The following is a 22,858-nucleotide window of genomic DNA, read 5'->3' as shown; positions in this document are numbered from 1 at the left end:
TTGCATGGATGGAGGGATCATGAGTCCCTGGACGTATAGATGTATGCCCCTGTATGTATGTAGTCCCTGTATGTATGTATGTATGAATGATAATACACACACACACACACACACACACACATGTATTTTGTCAACATTTGGACATAATACTTGAGAGAAGTATGTGTATGGGGAAATATAATCTAGTCTGCAGCCCGTCATCTTGAGGGAGAAACCATGGTGACTAGAGCAGCTCAGACCTCAGTGCTGCACATATGGCAGAGACCTAGACAGAGCTGAGAGCAGGCCGCACAGGCAGGTACAGCCTTTGAAGGCCTGCCCTAGTGATCTATTTCCTTTAAGCTATCAACCATTTGAAGGTTCCACAGCCTTCAAAAGAGTGCCACATGTTTGGTGTCCATCATAAAACAAGATAACCCTGTGGGTGAATATTTCAAGTTTAAGCACTAGCTGGATATAGTTTTTAACCTTACCATGAATAAGACCAAAATATGAACATATTTGTGACACGCAGAGCCTGTGAGCACACCTATGGAAGCAACTCAAACCAAAAAACTTCAATTATTTTTAATTCTGAGGACATTGTATGAACAAAAGATGGTGTCTCAAATACACTAATTTTGTTAATGTAATATTATATTGATAGTAGTACTATAAGGTAGAGAATTTAATTTTCAAAACTAATGATAAAGTTCCTAAACTCCAGTCTACAGCCCAATATTCTCATCCTTGTCCTCCTCTCCTTGTCTACAGAAGATTCCTCAAATGATCATAACTGTGCCTGGAGAAGACTTCCATATTATATTCATTTGACATAATATTTTCTGGTAGGTAGCTGTAGCTAGAAGCTATTGTAAAGAGGAACAAAGAGAGAAAACTCATTTTTTCCTCACTGTGTTATAAGAGATGTTCATCACCATCATAATTTTCAGGGAGAGGTTTGGATGCAATCCTGAGTGTTGTTGCCAATAAAAATATCCTCATTTATTAAAAACCGACTTGAAATCTAACACATTAGTAAGATGGCTCATTCAGATTTCAAGGTACAGGGTAAGAGCTCCATGTAAAGAATGCGTATTTTTAATCTGTGAAAGTAATTCATATATTTGGGCTTAAATACCACTAACTTTCTCTGAACTCAGAATCACTGAACTCAGAACCACAGCAATATGCTGCCCAGCCCACAGCTCTGTGACACATTCCATTTACCTTACGTGGCTTGGCTAGTTTAAATATTAGTTACATTTCAACAAAAAAATCCCACAGTGCATTCTGGTAAATTAGTCTCTAATAAGGATACTAAAGCATGAAACCCCAACAAGAATGCCTAATGGAATACAAATATCCAATCTAGAGGCTCTAATAAAAGTCTCTTCTTTTTGGGTGAAGGCTTTTGGCTATCAACACAGAAACCATCATACGTGGCTGCCCTCAAAATGCATTATAGATCAGACTCATAATCTTCCCTTCTACAAATGGCACAAGAATTGATTTCAATTATCATTTAATACTGATTTCCCTCTCCTGTCAAAAAGTTCTCTGTGCACATGAGACTGGAGGTTGGCAACTTGAGCTCATTTATGGAACTTTTAAGGACTATTGATTTATCAGTGGAATTTCTAGTTCTCTCATAGCGACTGGAAGGATACCTCAGGGGCTGAATTGGATGACAGGATGGGCCGGAATGCCGATAGGCTTAGTACAGACAGATGAAACGAGGAGCTCTCAAAATTTGTCAGAATGCATGTTGTAAATTAGGTTACCATGATTGATTGTCCTAAGCCAAAATTTCTCCTGTAGCATCGGCCTGAATTTTAAGTATCTCCTCTTCCTGGCTTTTGTGCTTTGGTATGTGTCTTTGATGTCTGCACATTAACCTTTGGAGAAAATATGAAGTGGTTTAAAAATAAAATTGCCATATGTGTTTGGAAAGCATGAGATGTTGTGTATACCTAAGGAGACTATTTTTTTGTGTGTTTTGTTTTAACTTCCCCAGCATATGTGTTACAAGTATTTATATAAGCACATATAGATGACAAGTATGTATCTTTTGTAAAATTGTATGCTATTACTGGCATTTAAAGAACACAACATCCTTTATCTTCACTTTAATTCTCTCAAAATTATCATGAAAAGGACCACTTTGCATAAGCAGTGGCTTTTGAACAGGGCTGACATCATTCTGAGTAATCGCAGATGCACCTGGTAGGTACAAGCAGTGTTTTCTTTGAACAACCTGTCCCTGTCCTGTGTCTACACATAGGTTTTTCTATAAAGGTTGCATGGATTAATCACTATAGGAACAGATTCAGCCTTTGTGTGGCTTTAAAAGACATAGGTTCCCATTCTGTTAGAAAAAAAAAATCTTGATCTTGTATCCCGGGTATCTCAGAGACCAATCCGCTCAGAAGAGCATGTGGGCCTCAGAAGCAAAAGACCTTCTTGGACAGGGTGCCTTCATGTCTTCATCTTCAGCTAGGAAGCAGAACTGAGACCCAGACCTCTGGACAGCTTCCCCTCCAGAGGAGAGTTCACCTGCAGGGAGGGTTCTGACATCAGGACTCAGACAAGATCGCCATCTTGTATCCCTGGTCTCTCAGACACCAGTCCGTGCAGGAGAGAGATTGTGGGCCACTGAAGCAACAGAGCTTCTTGGACAGGGGGCCTTCTGGCCTTCATCTTCAGACAGGAGGCAGAGATGAGCTCCAGACCTCTGTGCACCTTCCCTGCCAGAGGAGAGCTTGCCTGCAGACAGTGCTCTGACCACTGGGACTCAGGAGACAGTGTGAATCCCATGAGTGCTGACAGAGGCTAACAGAATCAGAATAGGAACAAGCTCCAGCCAGAGACAGCTATAACATATAACACCAGAGATTACCAGAAGGCAAAAGGCAAACATAAGAATCTTACTAACAGAAACCAAGATTACTTGGCATCATCAGAACCCAGTACTCCCACCACAGCAAGTCCTGGATACCCCAACACACCCAAAAAGCAAGATTCAGATTTAAAATCAGATGTCATGATTCTGGTAGAGGATTTTAAGAAGGGCATTAATAACTCACTTAAAGAAATAAAGCAGAACACTGCTAAACAGGTAAAAGTCCTTAAAGAGGAAGCTCTCTCTTTTGAAGCTATGCCATTCCCAGGCAAGTACAGAAGTGGATGCTCACAGTCATCTATTGGATGGAACACAGGGTTCCCAATGAAGGAGCTAGAGAAAGTACTCAGGAGATAAAGGGGTCTGAAACCCTATAGGAGGAACAACAATATGAACTAACCAGTATCCCTATCCCCAGAGGTTGTGTCTCTAGTTGCATATGTAGCAGAGGATGGCCTAGTCAGCTATTAATGGGATGAGAGGCCATTTGTATAGGAAGACTATATGCCCTAGTATAGGGGAAAGCCAGGGCCACAAAGCAGGAATGGGTGGGTAGGGGAGTAGGGCAGGGGGACAGTATAGAGGATTTTCAGTATAGCATTTGAATTGTGTATGAAGAAAATATCTAATAAAAATACAAAAAAAAAAAGAAAAAATCTTAGAGTTTTAGATATAAAATCAAGCTGAGAGTGTTTTGTTTGAAAAATCACAACCAGCAACATTTTAAGATTAACATTCAGAAACATCGATGATGTGGAGAAAGAGGAACTCTCATCTATTGCTTGTGGGATTGCAAGCTGGTACAACCACTCTGCAAATCAGTTTGGTGTTTCCTCAAAAAATTAGACATAGTCTACCAGAAGATCCAGCAGCACTGCTCCTGGGCATATTCCAAGAAGTTGCTCCAACTTGTAATAAGGACACATGCTCCACTATGTTCATAGCAGCCTTATTTATAATAGCCAGAAACTAGAAAGAACCCAGATGTTCCTCAACAGAGGAATGGATACAGAAAATGTGGTACATTTACACAATGCAGTACTTTGCAGCTATTAAAAACAATGAATTTATGAAATTCTTAGACAAATGGATGGATCTGGAGGATATTATCCTGAGTGAGGTAACTCAATCACAAAAGCACACACACAATATGCACTCACTGATAAGTGGATATTAGCCCAGAAGCTCAGAATACCCAAGATATAATTTGCAAAACATATGAAACTCAAGAATAAGGAAGACCAAAGTGTGGATACTTTGGTCCTTCTTAGAAGGGGGAACATAATATCCAAGGAAGGAGTTACAGAGACAAAGTTCAGAGCAGAGACTAAAGGAATGACCATCCAGAGATATCCCCACCTGGAGATCCATCCCATATACAACTACCAAACCCAGACACTATTGAGGATGCCAACAAAGATCTTGCTGTCAGGAGACTGATATAGCTGTCTCCTGAGAAACTCTGCCAGTGTGTGGCAAATACAGAAGTAGATGTTCACAGTCATCCACTGGACAGAGCCAGTTCCCCACTGAAGGAGCTAGAGAAAGGACCCAGGGAGCTGAAGGGGTTTGCAGCCCCATAGGAGGAACAACAACATGAGCTAACTAGTACTCCCAGAGATCCCTAGGACTAAACCATCAATCAAAGAAAACACATGGTGGCACTGGTGGCTCTATCTGCATCTGTAGTAGAGGATGGCCTAGTCTGTCATCAATGGGAAGAGAGGCTATTGGTCCTGTGAAGGTTCTATGCCCCAGTACAGGGGAATGTCAGGGCCAGGAAAAGGGAGTGAGTAGGTTGGGTACCAGGGGGAGGGGGTAGGTGATAGGGGATTTTTGGAGGGGAATCTAGGAAAGGGGATAACATTTGAAATGTAAATAATGAAATTATCTAATAAAATAATTGAGAAACATTATAAAACCACAAAGCAATATCTTAGTTCACTTTCTTAAAATCTTTCTCTTCAGCCGGGCGTGGTGGTGCATGCCTTTAATCCCAGCACTTGGGAGGCAGAGGCAGGCGGATTTCTGAGTTCGAGGCCAGCTTGGTCTACAAAGTGAGTTCCAGGACAGCCAGGGCTACACAGAAAAACCCTGTCTCGAAAAACCAAAAAAAAAAAAAAATCTTTCTCTTCATTCCCACTCATGTGTGTGAGCATGTGTGTGTGTGTGCGTGGGTGTGTCAGAGAGAGAGAGAGAGAGAGAGAGAGAGAGAGAGAGAGAGAGAGAGGAGCAGAGGTAGATGAGCCTTTGTCTTATACCTGATTTGAGGCACAGGCTGTCAGCTAGCTGCTCTCATGTCTTCCAGGGATTCTCTGGTGTGTGCTTCCCTTTCTGCCATGAAGCACTGGGATTGGAGATGTTTGCACTATGTGCTCAGCTTTATGACTTTGTGTGGGCTCTGGAGATCCACACTCAGGTTCACACACTTGAGCAGTGAATGCTTGACCGCTGAGTATCACCCTACACCCTTCTGCTTTGGTTCAAAGCATAGTCTCTGATCAGTTTATAATATAAATGCTATTTTAAATATATAAAAAAATCTATATAGGAGAGAAAATCCAGGATGATTTTCCTATCTCCAATGTCTGAATAATAGTTGCTATTATTGGTATCTTATTACTGATCTTTTTATGTGGGTGTTTTGCTGGCTCAGTGACAGGTTCCGTGCACCTCTCTTCTTTCAGAGCTGTAATGAATCATATGAAGAGTTTCCAGAGGAGAGTTTCTGACTAATGGACTTCAAACCTTTATAAACATGTGCTTCCTGGGCCAGCATTGCCATTCAGTCAAAGAGCAGACAGATCTCCACACGTGAATATGGTGTCAGGTCACCAGGTGTAGTGCTAGAGCATTCCTCAGGTTTCTACATCAGAACAGGAATGATACTCAGCTCCCACAAGTGAAGTATTTCAGGAAGCCCAACAGTCATGCCCTGATTCTCTGCACACACAGAGCACATGGTTTGTGAGAACTGCTTCATTTCCTCACTGCTCCACTTCTCTCACACATCTGCTGTCTTCCTGACCATGGTTGTCATCTTTAGCCCATCCTAACCTCACAGCCCAGGTCATGTCTCAACAAGGCTTCCCAAATCTTCACACTTGTTTCTCTTTTCTTTCTTTCATTTTTATAAAAGTTATTATATTTAGAATTTTTCATGCTATTTAAATCAAAATGCAAAGACAAAATAATGAAAAGTATAGATATTCATGTGAGATGGGTACAGACAAAATTGAGTTTGGTGAATAAGTAACTAGAAACTTTGAGAAATATGCTTTTTGGATATTAATGCCTATTATTTAAATCATGCCTGTCTTAGTCAGGGTTTCTATTCCTGCACAAACATCATGACCAAGAAGCAAGTTGTGGAGGAAAGGGTTTATTCGGCTTACACTTCCATACTGCTGTTCATCACCAAGGAAGTCCGGACTGGAACTCAAACAGGTCAGGAAGCAGGAGCTGATACAGACACCATGGAGGGATGTTCCTTACTGGCTTGCTTCCCCTGCCTTGCTCAGCCTGCTCTCTTATAGCACCCAAGACTACCAGCCCAGAGATGGTACCACCCACTAGAGGCCTTTCCCCCTTGATCACTAATTGAGAAAATGCCTTACAGTTGGATCTCATGTAGGCATTTCCTTAACTGAAGCTCCTTTTTCTGTGATAACTCCAGCTGTGTCAAGTTGACACTAAACTAGCCAGTACAATGCACATAGCTGAGAATCCAATGGTGGCAAACTCTAGCTCCAACTTGTGAATTCTAAATTTTTGTTGGCTTTGTTCTCTTTTCTATTCTTCCAAAACTTTTTTTAGAAATCATAACTTCCTCACAAACACTAGTTCATCTTTTCTGAAACCTGCAGGTAGATTTTCTTTCTCTCTCTCTTTCATTCTTTTTAAAAATGTCTTCCTTCCTTCCTTCCTTCCTTCCTTCCTTCCTTCCTTCCTTCCTTCCTTCCTCCCTCCCTCCCTCCCTCCCTCCCTACTTTCTCTTTCTGTCTCTCTTTCTTTCTTTCTTTCTTTCTTTCTTTCTTTCTTTCTTTCTTTCTTTCTTTCTTTCTTTCTTTCTTTTGTTCTTTCTTTTGTTCTTTCTTTTGTTCTCTCTCTCTCTTTCTTTCTTCCTTCCTTCCTTTCTTCCTTTCTCTCTTTCTATCACAGGTAGGAAGTTACAAAACCTGCCTCTGTTTCCACTCTCCTGTCCCATTTCCACTGCATTGTCTAATGGGCTGTCTCAATAACTTGTTTTCTTGGATTCTCTTTGTCTTGTAGAGACAGATGCCATTCAGATCTTTTTCCTGATCTTCCTTCACCTTCCCTATTCATGGTGATTCTCTTCCCTCTGCTTCTCAAAGGTTTGCCCATTATCCCCACCTTAAAAACAATGTCAAACATTCAGCTATCAATGGCAATGCCTTTTACTCGAACAAGGGCAGTGTTAATTAAACAGGCATTTCATGCTATTCTGTATTCCTATTACTTTAATATTAACAAAGTTTACATATGTGCTTTAAAACATATATATTTATAATTTTTCTAAAAATATAATAAGTAGGTTAATGCCATTGTTGCTATTGAGCAGTTTATCTTTAATTAAAGACAAATTTAAGAAATATGTTCTGCCTTTGGAATTTGTAAAGTTTTGCAACTGAGTAAAAATAAGGTATAACAACTTCTAATAATTGAGGGAGTAAGAAGAGAACCCTACATAGCAAACCCATAGAGGATGGTTGATATTGGAGCAACATGGTCTCTCCCAGAATGGTACAATTTTCTGACAGTCTTTCCAAACACTCTGGGAGGCATATTTTTAGCACTTGTTTTCTGGGGGTTTCCAGCTAGTTCTCTGGGGTTGGAGGAATTCATGAAGGGACAGGGAAGATGTGCTAAATATTGACTGGGACATTCAGTTACGCCTGGCTGAAGATGAAGTGCAGGCAGTCTGTGTATGTGTATATTCTCTCTGAGCTTATACTATGTAGGATTATGTTGTGCTCTTTACTGAGAAAAAGACGAGTGTTGCAATCATAGCAGAGCCTCTGGAGACTGGAAATAACCAACTCTAAGCTTCTCTTTCCTTCTCCTGTAATATAGTGAAATTAATAACTCATTTGTGATATCTGCATCAGCCTGTGTGACTTAATATACTGTGACTGGAGCCAGATGTATGTTCAAAAGTTTCATTTCACTTCTTCCAATGAATTAGCCTCTGGTAGATCAGATGACATTACTATTCTATTCTATATGAGTTTTTGCTAAAATACAATTTTTAATTTTCCTAATTTATCTCAGTTAGAATGATGGATCTGTAAATCCTGGATGTATTCCACTCTGGGAAGTTTAACAAAAAAGAAGCTTAAAAATATTTAAAGTCAAGATATGTAAGAAACCCCAAATATATATATGTGTGTGTGTGTGTGTGTATGTGTGTGTGTAGCTCCTGGGTACAAGTATTCCCAAGATCTAATGTCCAGTGGTTATTTAGATTTGTGAACTTCCACACAGAACATTCCCATGATGCCAAATTTATATTTTAGTAACATAAAGTCAAATGGTTATTGGCTATTTGAAATCCATCATGCCTGGTTAATTCACAAAAAGATAAACATCTATAGATCAAATACGTCCATAGTTGAAAGGTATCAAGAAAAACAGATTGTCATTTTATGTGGCAGTTCACTTTTATTCAATACCTACAGTCCTATAGTTTTTCAATACATTACAACACTTACAGATGCCTATAAATGTTTAGGAATATTCATTGTCCGAGTGCACACCTATCTTCTGCAGTAAGGCCATGACTCCTGAGGGCTGAACTCCTTCAGTCAGCAGGTTCTGAGAATGAACTGAGATCTGAGCCTCTCCATTCCCACCCAGGTTCTCTGCCCCTCCCACCCTCCTCATTCTAATGAATAACTGCTACATTCATGATACCAGTTGTGTCTGTTTGTAAATGACAACCCAGCTGGGCTTGTTAAATGGTGATATTCTCTCATAGAAGGAAGGAGAACAAGAGTCCTTGGAAGCTCACCTGAATATCTAGTAACCCTTGAAGCCAATTATATGCACTTCTGCCAGAGTTACCTGTGGCCTTGAAGGACAGGTTTGATTACACAGCCTGGGGAGGACTTGGAGGAGGGGATCCTACTTATACAGCTACAAGAAAACCATCATCCAGGCTGGATGAAGACTTCACAGTGTGGCTGCTTTTGGGTTACCCATGCTCCTGACAGTAACTCCTCATCATGGGAGCTATAAGTGAACCCAAAATAGTAATGTGTGCCTCAGGAGGAACTCTAGTGCAATGGAGCTTTTGTTGTCATTGGGACTTTTTTAGTTGGTGGAGTGGACACTACTGGGTTCTGCCTCCTCCCTGACCCCAGGAGAAAATCCTGGATACAGAGTGGGATGGAGGAGGGTACTTAAAAATACATTTCAGTTCTGGATGCCAATTGCATACCTTCCAAATGGTGAATGAAAAAGGAAGTCATGGCAATGGGAGAATAGCTGCATGTTTCGCACCTTTGTTTATCAGCTTTCCCAGCTCATGTTTACTAGGTTCCAAGTGAATTCTCTGATCATATAAGGACTCATATCTTGCTTATAATAATTTGTAATTATTTCCAATTTGAAGCTGATCGAACTTTTTAAGGACAGGTACATTTCAGCAGAGTTTGATTCTTCACACACAAGATACTCTTTATCACATGCATGCCACTGAGATCCATGAAAGCTTCTTTCGGAGCATCCACATGTGCATCCATGGCCTAACTTCTGCTGTAAATGCCATTAGTGTTCTGCAAATCACAGAATGGAGTTTATCTCTTGAATTGGTAAATTTAGCCCTTCCTCACTGCTAATTTCTTTGGGGTACTTACATATTCTTCATAAGCATCATGAGCTGGAGGTGGGGGTGCTCTGTATCCTGGTACTGCTGCCGTCCCCCGGGCTCGAGGTGTGGGGACACCTCTTGCTATTGGGGGCACTGGAAGAGCTCCACGGGTCACAGTGGTCCCCCGAGGGGTAAGCACACCTCGTCCAGGTGGTGGTGGTGGTGGAACAGCACCGCCACGGCCCCTAGAAGAAATAGGTGACATGCAGATGAAGTGACATGCAGACAAGAAATGAATTTCTCAGCTCACTGCCTTCACACAAATCAGTCTCTTCTTCTGCTAGATATTATATAATTCATAAAGTGGGTTGAGTCATATTAAAATATATTTCTTTAAATATTATGACTTAGTTGCAATGAAAAACATGTAATCAACGTGTTTCATGAAATGTGTTTTGATATTTTTCATATATAATTTGAAAAGGAAAAAAATATGGAAACAGAAAAGGAAAGTCTACTTTGTTTGTATTTTAAAGCTAGAAGATAAATCAGCATAATGTCTGAGATGTGCCATGCTGGCTACTGTGAGAAAAAGTGCATGTGTGTGGGGGGGGGGAGGGGGGAGAATTATTTCAGTATTTCAATGTTTGGGTTTATTGACGGTAATCTTTAGTGTGGTCTTATTAAAAAAAAAATCTTAGTAAAATGTGCTATTCTGACCAGAATGACGGCATCCTATAGTTACCGTAGCTAAAGCTTCACAATCTCGATTTATCAGCATGCGGCATGCCTTCTCTGTGTGAGCTGGAGAAGTCACTGACATATTTTACATGATAACTCAAGGGTTGTGGAATTAGTGCTCAACAATGAGAAGGCTGATTGAATGTTCCATACCACAGCCTTAACACAAAAGCGATCTGAACAAAAGCATGAGATCAAAGGATGCAGTCATTTTTATAACATCCTAAAACCTTTAGAAAGGATGTTTATCTGTAGTCTTTGGGCAAATACATGGTTATTTCGCTGTGTATTATGTATGAAAGTTGGCCTCTTTGAAAGCACAGCTATCAGCACAACCACTAAAGCTTTCAGGAAAATGATGATCTTTGGCGTACGGACAATCACAGTGCTTGCCTGTGCCTTTGCGTGGAGGCACAGGTTACACTTTCGGCTTTGAATAGCCATCAAACTAGCTCTTTCTTCCTGGGAGAAAATGAGCTTTAGGAATGAAGAATAAGAGTGCTGGCAGAGCTTTTTAAAATTCTTAGCTTACCCAGCTAAGAGCAGATAATTTCATATGAGCTAAATATACAAAAGAGTAGCCTAGATCAGAGGACATAAAGGATCCAAAGCTATGGTACCGGCTTTGAGCACAATGGCTGAGAAGACAGGATTTTGTTATCATAATGACATAAAGACATCTGTTAAGTGCAATTCACCTTCCCTGAGCCTGTGAGTTGTCATTTGCATTTGAGTTGTTTGAACATGCAATATCCAACTCATGATGTTTTGGGAGGTTGTAGAATCTGTACGGGGGTGGGGGGTGAGGGGAATTCTTACTGGAGGAATTAGCTCTCTATAGACAGGCCTTGAGGTTTGTAGTCCAATCCCATCCTGTCCACGGCTGAAACAGTTGGAGCTAAGCTGTTCTAGTCACAGGTTCACTTGCTATGAGCCACTACCCAGTGTCTTTCCAAATATTATGGACCAGATTCCCTTCAAAATTTGAACCAAAATAAGCCTTTCTTTCCTCAGTTAGGTTGCTTCATGTCAAGTATGTATTCATAACAATGAGACAGTTCACTCACACAGGTTCCAGAAACCTGTTTCTCACAAGTAACATACTCCCAGATCTGACAACAGCAGTAATAATTACTGATGAGCTTAGCATTTTAGTATTATCAATTGTCCACATGCTGATCGTAATTATACGTGCTGGCTATGTCCTTGAATAACGGTAGGTAAACATTTTAATTACCTAGATTAAAATCATAACTATTCCTAATAGATGCTATCTAGATTTCTGAATCTGTAATGCTTTACTCTGCAATAGTGTCATGCTCATATTGTTTCTAATTTTTCATTGCATTTCTTCTCCAACTGACCTTCAATTCCCACCATAGCAAAGCCTACACAATGTCGGTCTCATTCTCACATATATACTCTGTCCTTTCTTGGCAATATTAACACCATTGCCTTCTCTCATGCAACTTACAGCATTCGACATCTATTTTAGGATCCTGTCCAGGGCTAAATCCCCAGTGCAGGAGTCTTTTGGTTTCTGACTTCTTCAAAGAACATTTTCTGCATTTAATCTTCACTTTCTGTTCATTTCTGAGCCGAACGTCATTTCTTTAGCTCTTGTTTTAGCACTGGGAAAAGACTCTTGGCTAAGCCCACCAAGCTCTCAGCCTACCAATTTTCTCTTATAGCTCCCATGACCCTATGCCTCCTGAGTTATACTTAAGACTTCCCTGAACTACTATCTGGAAAGTGTTCCTTTGGATTTTTATTCTTTTCTCCACTCTGTCTCTCAGTATTTCAGGTGCTGTTCACTTGCAGCCTTGGATAATAGGTTCACCTCGATTGTCTCCCCAGCCAAGATTTAGTTTCTTTCTCCCCTTCTTATCTCTGGACCCAATCAATGACTCTATTTCTTATCATCACAGCAATATGTGAGATTGTTTCTGAAAATGAGATATGGTCACACCTCTTTTTTAATACTCCATTAGTTCTGTATGTTCGTTCTTAATGTTGTACACATTATTCTTCAAAATCTGCTATTAATGATGATAGGGCTGCATTATTTATTCAATTAAGAACTTTAGAATAAATATTTACCAAAGTTACAGCCTATTCAAATTTGGCAAATGATCTGAGCCAAAAGAAACGTGTCTCCCCTAAGGTCCCATTAAGCACCCAATTCGGTATGGCATTAACAGGACCAAATCTATTACAATTATATGCTTTCAAGATTTCACAAAAAGAGACATGAATTATTTTAAGGAGCTACAGTCTCAAAGAATACAGAAGAAATGTGTGGCTTCATTTGCTGAACCAAATATGTGGTTATGGTATGCCTGTTAAACTGCTATAACTGTTAAAAAATTACATTTCTGAGCGACGCATTGATTAACCTATTTAAGTAGACTTGCAAAAATGCTACTTCAGAATCTAACATCAGGTTACAAATGCAAAATTTTTATAACAGACTGGCCTCATAAAAGGTGTTGTATCCGGTCAAGGAAATGCATGTCAGTGAGCAAATGACCCTGAAAATATTACCAAGATCAGATTTTATTTTTGAAATGAAATATGAAAAGAAGCTCTAGAATTTCTCCAGTTGTTTCCTTGTTAGAATTCCCCCAGAATTCCAGTTTCTATACATGGTTCAGTGCTTAGTATTCCACTTGGAAATATAAGATTTTTCTGATATATGAACAAGGTTTTAAACTATTAAATATAAGAGTGGTATGTAAAGATTTAAATGTTTGGGGCATTAATTAATGTTGCAGAATACCTTAGCAACCCTTAAAATGATTTCTATATGACAGATGAGATATTAGTTTAGGTTATATCCTTTCAAAATATATGAGTCAGCTATATAGGTCAGGAACTAAATGAATTAAACATTCTCTGTATGAGAGCTATGAGGTGTGTGTGTGTGTGTGTGTGTGTGTGTGTGTGTGTGTGTGTGTGTGTGTGTGAGGTGTGTGTGTGTATGTGTGTGTGTGTTTTAGATGTAACTTTGTTAGATGTAACATTTAACAGAAAAGTTTTATTTGGGCTCCCAGTTTTGTAAGTCCCAGGTCAGAAATATGAAGACTCATAGTATTCAGGCCTTTTACAGAAGTTTAGACAGAGTATAGGGGTTCCCAGAATAGATGGGAACAGAAAGATGGAGCAAATAGATGCGGGATACCAAGATGGAGCAAAGTTATTGGGCATGTGGCAGGAACATGACAAAAAGAAAACCCAAGATACAGTGACAGCTATCAGCTGTCATCCATGGAAGGCAGAAGGCACTTAATCCTATGACCCCCAGACTTCTCACTATTCATTGCTTACTGATGTTTTTATTATGCCTATGAAATCAATGTTCAGGGATGCTAGTCTGAGTTCTCTTTCTTCTGTTTTGTTTCTGCCTTTGGTACTAGAATATGTATCCATTTTTGCTTTTATGCAAACTGATGTTTTCTGTTAAAAACTCAAAAAAGACAAAGACCTACGTACAAAACCAAAAGAATGAGATTCTGTTCAACTTGACAAGAGTATATCCATTCAAGAAATATGTATACCATAAATTAAATATTTTTCCAAATGAAAAGACTTTCTTGGTTTTAACAATAAGCAAAGGACTGTATAACCTTTCTTCCCTAACCTGGGGCAGAAGAGGAGAGCAGAGATTCTCTGATTCCTGCTTTAGCTTTTAAGAATAGTTGTTAAGTGCTCAAATCATGAATTCTGGAGTCAGAATGTATTTATTATTTTAGGTAATATTTTAATATTCTATCCAACTTCCGTTGTTTTGCTTTTGAAACTAGTTCCATGGCTGGCCTGGAACTCATCATGTAGAACCAGACTGGCACTAAACTTCACTTTTCTCAGTCTCTTGAGTCGAGGTCTGGACTACCACACGTGGCCCAGCAAACTTTTGTTCCTCGGTTCCTTATTTGTAAAAGTAGTTATCTCAAGTTTAAAAAGAAATGAGGTGAGTTAATGTGTATAATAATGCCATGAGTATAGATGAGCCTCTTACCTTGTGCACTACATAAGCACCCAGTCTTACTGACTTGTGCTGTTAGTGTTGTTGAGACTGTTTAGCTCTATTTTCAATCATGACAGAGCAGAACAGCAGAGACCTGTGGTCATCATCTGCTGTCATCATCTGCTGTTAATACGCTCAGAGTGAGAACTCACGTACCTTGATGGAGCTGTGGGAGTTATTCTGATCCCTCTGCCTCTAATACCTCGGCCCCGGCCAGACTCTTCTGAGCCATTCAAGTAAGACAACTCCCGGAGTTGCTCTTGACGAATTTCATCATTGTAGTCCTAGAAGATAAAAACACAACGAGATGAATTACTATCAGAAATTGGGTTCTTAGAGCTGAAACACAAACATACACCACAAACAAAAGAAACATGATGAGGATACCACTTAGTCTTAGAACATTTGCCTATCATGTGAGAGATCTCAAAATCTGTCACAGGCATTTCAAAACATGAAAACAGAGCTGAGTCTAGTTCCAGGCCTTCCTTCAAAGCTCTGATGCAAGTACTCAGGAGCCTGAGGTGGAAAGGGATGCTTCCAGGGAGTCTACAGTCTGTTGGAGAACATCCTGAATTCTAGGTCAGTCCGGGCAACTGTGAAACAAGACAAACAACCCAGCTTTGTCTGTCCCTTTGCTCTGGGTCTGAAATGATGCTAAAGAATGTGCGAATCTCTACAAGCCTCTTATTGTATAAAGAACACAAAGCTGCTTCTTTCATCGAGAAAGTGCTCTTCGCGATACTGCATTTAATGATCTTAAATACCATTTTAGGCTTTATCTGAAGAAGAGAGACAGTCCTGTCAACATCAATATACTGAACTTGGATGAATATGTGTAGATTATGAATGCCTGCTACTCAAATAGCTCCTGGTTCACAGCCCAAACAGGAATAGCCCCAAGACACAGAATAGATGAGATTGTCTGAAATTTGTTAAAATAATGTCTAGCACCAGGCTCTCAGACACAGGAATCCCATCAAAGAGACTGGCCTGCAATGCTGTTCAAACTGGAAACTTCCTTATGTACCTTCTCTATGGGAAGTGAGAGTCACAGTGTAAAGTAAGTTTTACAGTCACAATCAGCGACTCCGGTGAAGTACTTGTCTTTATCTTTAATTCTTTCCTCATTTAATATCCATACACACAACACACAAATACAAATACACAAATACACACACACAGCCATATACATACACACAAACACATACATACAGACACATAAATATACACACAGAGATACACACATACACTCAAACAAGGAGAGTCTAGGTCCTAAGTCTTAACTTTTTTGTAGAAGTTGAGCCAACAGAGATGACATATAGAGCCCAGTCTTGAGATAAAGGTCCAGGGTATTAGCAGAGTATAAACTGCATGTATGTATTGACTGAGGTGCAATGAAGACAGACAGTCAGCCACACATCTCTTCTGGTCGAGGTCTGGGCAATTCTTGATGCACTGTTTTACCTCAAGCTCCAGAAACTGTCTTGATGACAATGGAAAAGACTAATCATGCTGAAGCGTTTATTTTCAACATGTTGCTTTAATGCGTATTTTCTTCAGTACCTCATTATAGTAATGGTGGGCTTACTAAAGCTGACAGAAAAGGTGAAAAGGGTAAACTACAACTTCTAACAAGTTGTATGCTATTCAGTTTCTACCTCCCAATCTTTATGTTCAAGTGCCAACTACACTGGTGGGGAAAAAATAAAAAACATGTCTATTACTTTACTAGAGTCATGAATGCAGAACAATGCTCCTGCTACTGAATCCAAGCAGCTTGTCATCATAATGGAACATGAACACCATGATCTTCCCATGGAATATTGCTGATTACAGTGCTGTATCTGCTGCCTCTTCCATGTGGTAAACCTGTATTTATCCAAAGTCCATATGAATTAAGAAAAGATCGACTGGCATTGTTACATAGCAAGGAGATATGATAAATCAGCCCTCATCTAGAATCCATGCCTTTGAAAGTTCTAGTAACCTTGAGCTGGCCTTGGTTGTGTGAAACTTTCCTGCTAATTACAAATGTAACCAAAGTGAGTGGAAAGTGCTTGTGTACTGGAATTTGAGCTTTTTGCCATTGGAAACTGTGGAAACTAAAAGGGGGCAGGAGTAGGAGGGGGAAGTGGGCATAGCCCATACCAGGCCAGAGTTCCTCCTATGCTCTGGACAGGCAGATGTGGGAAGGCTGCCAGATGCTTTCCACTCGGCCCTGGGTGGGCATCTAAGCCACTGACCCCACTCAATGGGGAGAGGTGTGTGGCTGGGTGGACAAGGGGCAGTTCCCGACCGGGGAGCCCTGGTATGACACCCTGTGCCACAGGGTTATGAGAGAAGTAGCTGAGGGAGAGAGATTCCCACACAAGCTAGAGTCTGCACAGTGGGCCTTGAGGAGCAGAGACTGTCTATGGCTTTAGAACTTCATTGTAGAAAGGCGGGGTGGGGGGAAGAGAAAAGGTAGCTAGAGAGAGAGAGAGACTAGCTATGACCAAGAGGAGAGAAAAGAGGGAAAAGGAGAGAGAGAAAAGAAAGGCTAGAGAGTAAGAGGGAGAGAGAGGAGAGAGGAGAGGAGAAGACAAAGAAGAGAGAGAAGCAAGAGAGCAAGAGGAGTGAGAGAGTGAGGAGGGGCCAAACAGCCCCTCTTAGAGTGGGCTGCTTTATCTTACTGTTGCTAGGTAACTGGGGAGGAGTTTAGCCTGAAGGTCAGAAGCTTGGGACATTGCCTACATGACTACTAACTATGCTTACCTTGTGGGGGCTGTGGGGGTGGTGGTAACATCAACAGGAGCCAGGGTGCTCCTTCCATCCCATGTAGGTGAAATATCACCATCAGGTCTCAGGGTTCAACACCTCAGATGGACTGGAAACCAGACTGTCTGTGTATAGCCCAATGCCCCACAAGAAACGTTTATGTCACAAGGAAGGCAAGTCTAGCTTAGTTTTTTGGAAAGTAGGAGAATATGTGGGGAAATTCTAGTCACTCGGACCCTTCTGCAGTCCTAGAGGTTCTTCAGAGTTCTCCTCTCTTGGTCAAACTGGTAGAGGTCAGAAATATCAGCAACACTCCACAGAAATCTATTTTTTCCACAGTAAAAGATAATAAAGTGGTATGCCATTAAGAATCTTGTGTTGATTTGATCTAAAGTTGTTAACAACACAGGTGATTTGTCAGCGTCAGATATACAAGTTGTGCACAGAGTCATGCTTAAATAGCCAATATCCACTTCTTTGCATGAGAGTTCTGACACATTACCATTTCTTTCTTGGGCCAGATGCTGTGTCAGATGGAATTCAATATCTCTGAATAAAATATCTAGGGATCATAATAATTTGAGCTACTTATTGAATGTCTTTGTTTAATGTGTGTTTTACCAATCCAGTGACATTGTTATTTTGCTGCTCTGGAGAAATCTGCTAACCTGGAAGGAATAGCCATGTTGGAGAGATGAATATTTCACACTGAAGAATAACTCTTTATGTAAGTAAAATTACTATTGACAATGTACACCCAAGTTCCTATGGACTTATCTCGAAATGTTCCCTTTAAGAGATTAGTCACTTTCCAGGTTTATGGTGACCAAGAGAATAGAGTCAAGTAATTACAACTGTAACTGACCAAGAACAGCAGTTGCTACTGCAGTTGTGAAATACTACATCCCCAAGGCCATGTTACTAAGAGCTTCTCTCAGCTTCAGATGTTAAAATAAGTTTGTTCCAGCAGATGCTGGATTCCTGCGTTATGAGGACTCATTTATGGTATTGCTGAATTGAAGTATTGCTCTTACCTTCATTACATCAGAGAACCCCAGAAATTCAGTTATCTTTCCTTGGTTTCAATAAATAAGTGTCCTTCTTGTTTCTCACAATTATTTTGATATTGACAAAAGAGCATTTTCTCTGATAGAATCCCTCCATGTTTAATCACCTTTTGCATTGACTTTTTTAATGACTCAAGTGGAAATATAGAATTCTGAAAACATCAAGTTCCTAAGATCACAGAACTGAGAGCTTTGGCAGACTCATTTGTATTAAAGCTGTTGGAGGCTATTCCATTCAACATGCCCTATACTGTGACCATTCATGTAAATGTCATTATCCTAATTCAAAATGGTGATAGATAGGTTGAATATTAGCTTAATTCCTGATAACTAAAATGCAACACTTTGAATTTAAAGCAAAAACGCAACTTGTTTAATGCCTCATTTAATGAGAAAGCAGGAGTTATGGAGGTTGGCAAACATGAGAACTGTTGAAGATGGAGAATAGAACAATTTGGTTAGGACAGAAGAACTATGACAGTAATACATGGGTTGCTTCTTATGTGGTGAGATATGAGAAAAGGATATGGACATCTAACAGTTTAAGGTTGCATAACACAGTTTCATTTTTTCCTGTAATTTCTAAAATGTTTTGCATTTTTCAATTTTTGAAATAATAACATGTACACTCACAATAAATTTCATCTGTTCCTTCCCCTGAATAAGGTAACTTTATGAAACAATTTCCATGAAATGTATGTGTTCTCTTTTGCCTCTCAGATAAGGCTCTCCCACTGTGCTGGCATATGGTGTAAACAGTATAAAAAAAGCCGAGAGCAGAAGGATGCTCGGATGTTCCTCGAAAGGACTAATGCACACAGTCCGCACATTAAATGTATATGCATAATTTCCTAGTTACATACAGTCTTTTCCATCTGCTGTGGTGGCGTTTTGCCAAAATACAAATTGGGAAGATTATTTAACTTACATTTAGATGGCAGGTAATGGCAGGTGTTAATAGGCAACCTGGGGGTTTAGTCAGGGACCGTTTTACTGCCAAATCCTCTCCATTAAGACTCCACAGGCCCTGGTGCCACACATTTAAAACTGTTGAACAAGCTGGGAAGATGCTTCACTGAATAAAGGCTCTTAATGCCAAGGCAGACAATCTGAGTTAACCTGGAAATTTACATGGCTCCTGTAGGATGGCCTCTACCTCTCTGTGATTGTCATGGTCCCAGCATAATTAATACACATGTATACACAAAAATACACAAACACACACACACATGCATGCACACACACTGGACACACATTAAGCAAATAAATACATAAGTGTAAAAAATAGAAAAGAAATGTAGCTTACAGTACTTTGGGGTGTTACAAAAAGGTAGGAATAAATATCAACATCTAGAAATTGTACTAATGAACAAGAATGTGAAACTGAATGTGGCAGCACATGCCTGCAATTTTAGGACCTGGAAACTAAGACACAGGAGTATGAACTAAAGGCCACCCTGTCTTATCAAGTAAAAAGTAAAGAGGGGAAATATGTGCTGTGAGCTCATACCATACTTATAGCTGAGCTGGAAACTTCAAAACCAACAAACAAAACCCAGAAACCCCAAACTTTAGTAGACATTATGTTATAAAACAAAGAATTATGCAGCCTTACTGAGACAGCCCAGAATGAGCTTGGCTCACTAGAAATAAGGAAATCCATTAGCAAACTAGAGTCAAACAAGAGTAAATTAAAATTTATTAAGAATCTGCCCCATGGATGACTTCATGTGAAGTTCATATAAAACTCTATACTGGTATTCATCAAAGAAAATTGAATATCAGAAATTGAAAATGAGTTTGACTTTGAGAATTAAATTGCTATAGATGGCAACTTATGATTTCAAATGTCTTTTATTTTGTTCCTGTTATAAAAATCTCATTATAAACTATTCAAAAATCTGACCAATTGTGATGATAACAAAAAAAATGATTGCATATGTTATTTAGGATTATTAGAATGGCTGATTTTCTTTGTTTCTTTTTTATTTTCTTTATAAAACATTAGCTATTGACATGAGTTCCACCTGTAAAGACATGTGAAACAAATAACAAAGAAAAATGTTAATTGTGAGATTTTAACTTACGGTAGTCTAGAAAATCAGTTATCACCTCAAGATAAATTTAGGATGCTAGAAAAATATTCCTTTTGTATTGATATCAAGTTTGAGCTGCTACAAATATCAAGTACCATTTATCAAAGTAAAGGCACTATAAGCTTGTTTATTAACTGTTCTTGGCATGTTCATAAAAATTCCAGCATTAAAGAAGGGAGTTAGGCACACAGACCCACCCATAGCTCAGGAAATATTGGAATCTGTTTGGTGCAGGGAGAGAGAGAGAGAGAGAGAGAGAGAGAGAGAGAGAGAGAGAGAGAGAGAGAGAGAGAGAGAAAGAGAGAGAGAGAGAGAGATCTCACAAGACATGAAATTGGATGTGTAAGGAGTTGGGAGAAAATCTCAGTGGAGAGTATGATTATTAGGAATACACATTATATGAATTTTTTGAATGAAAAAGGAGAACATTATTTAATTTTGACAAGTTGTCAAACACAGGATGTGGGAACTATATTGAATTTTCAATAATACTAGGCTTTAATTTAATCCTTTAACATATGCTAATGTATCTTTATAAAGCACACTCTTTTAATACACTTTGTACAGTAACAATCCAATGGTCCTCAAACCTTTTTCAATAAAAAAATCATGGTGGAAAGCATAATTTGAGAAAACGTGCAAAATATCAACACATAAAAATGGTTGATATGATTGGCTAATGTCAATAATCCTACAAGCTCAGGCCTCTTTGTAGAAAAGGTGAAATTCTAAACCAAGTTTTCCTTAATGTCTTCATCTTTGATGTTTGGAAGCTTACTCTTCAGTTTCAAAGTTCACAGATATTTATAAAATGTTGAACTGCCAACTGCTCTGTGTGTATTTGAAACCTGTTACAGCATCAGGGGATTAACAAAGAATACAAGGCAACTCAAGTGCAGGGGAAAGTATTTTTAATGCCTCACATTTCCTACCACTATCCAGTTTTTACTTCATTCTTTTTCTGATATACTGGCACTTTCCTGTGGATGTGGGAAGCATACTTCTTTGGGTACATCATCTCTTACAATTAGGAAGAAAATGAAGAACGCAGGCACCGAACAAGCTAGGAAAAACATTGTCCACACAGAGTGGAGTCAATAGGAAGTGACTGGAGAATATGTTTTCATAATCAAAAGATATTGTACGGTGTCAGCAAAGGTCTAGCAAGAGAAACAAAACTGTGATTGCTAGCACAAAAGACATGGGTTTGAGTAGTTCATATTGTAACAGAATGAGCAATAAATGATCATGTTGTCATTTGTGGGCAGGCTGGAAATGGACTGTGCAGAGCTTGATGATATCTAAACGCACAGTGTTATTAGACAAAACTGCAATGTCAAAATTATTCCTGTAAACCAGCTGGCTCATAAGAGCATTCTCCAACTTGAATGCATTATATTATATAAATTTTTAGTGCAAAGAAACACCAAGGGATGATTCACAACAAGGAAAAGAGACAAACAGCAAACTTTTAGTGAGTTGAAACTTTCCCAGAACTGATACAAATGTTGGCTTTAGCTGTAAGGCAATTAAAACAGCAATTATAAATGATATTTCATATAATTTAAGCAGTTAACTATATAGTTGTGGGAGAAATAATTTCAGATAGAAATTCTATACAGGATTAAAACATAGAAAAAATTGAAAAACAATACAAAACGAAATTGTACTAGATTAGCCAGTCCAGCATAAACCATGTAAATTGAGGCCATAGAAACAAAAGCTATTCAAATAAATGCCTGAGGTAATAAATACACAAAATAAATGAAAGTCATGAATATAATATGTGGAATATGAAAGTGATATCATTTGTTCCTATAAATTAAAATATTACAGAGGAAGATTTTAAGTAACTTTATGCTAAATTAAAAGCTTGGATTGGGGTGTCTGAGCAACTGATAAAAAAACTAATGAAGTCATTGAAGAATATGTACAAATAGACACTTAAAATGATGCATGACTAAAAATTTATGCCTCATTATTGTATTCATAAAATTTTACACCAAAGTAAAAATATATGTTCAAATGCCTTAATATTGAACTTACAAAAGAAACAGTACAAATCCCCAGAAAATTGGAGTGGATGAACAGTTTTTAGAATTATTTTGTAAGAAGAAATATAGTTTTTAAAAGAAATTTTAATTTATAATACAACAAACTAAGAATAATATAAGCCACCCCATAAGCAGAAAAAAAAAGCATTTGACAAAAAACAAAAATCTATTATTGAAAGAAAGGAAGAAAAATGTCATAGAAAAAAAAAAGTACAGAGGAGTGAAGGCCAACTTGTAAGGACATCAATAGAAAACCTCAGCAAAATACAAAAGTAGTAGGACAGACGTTTTCCTTCCCACTATGAGCAGAGTGGGCCAGTGTGCTGTGGTCTACTTTGCCTCAGATGGTCCAGAGGAGCCATCTGGGATACAAATTGATAAAGAAGAAATAAAGTTATCA

The 22,858-nt window shown here is 39.0% G+C and overlaps 1 protein-coding gene across 4 annotated transcripts in view; it reads right to left on the bottom strand.

Moving 5' to 3' along the window:
• The window catches only part of Khdrbs2 (KH domain containing, RNA binding, signal transduction associated 2), a 532,623-nt gene that overhangs the window by 222,700 nt on the left and 287,065 nt on the right, over positions 1 to 22,858 (bottom strand). For all 4 annotated transcript variants that reach the window (XR_001783140.2, XR_001783141.2, XR_373242.4 and 1 more), the window contains exons 5-6: positions 14,638 to 14,765; positions 9,760 to 9,958 (exon numbers count right to left, since the gene is read on the bottom strand). Coding sequence is in view for 1 of the 4 variants with exons in the window: in NM_133235.3 (NP_573498.1) it covers positions 9,760 to 9,958; positions 14,638 to 14,765 (327 nt within the window). In the remaining 3 variants the exon portion in view is untranslated. The remainder of the gene's footprint in view (positions 1 to 9,759; positions 9,959 to 14,637; positions 14,766 to 22,858) is intronic.

The sequence above is a fragment of the Mus musculus genome, chromosome 1 (genome assembly GCF_000001635.26).
Source record: "Mus musculus strain C57BL/6J chromosome 1, GRCm38.p6 C57BL/6J".
Lineage (NCBI taxonomy): Eukaryota > Metazoa > Chordata > Mammalia > Rodentia > Muridae > Mus > Mus musculus.
Note: the sequence above shows the minus strand (reverse complement) of the source record. Positions and strands in the feature narration are given on the sequence as shown.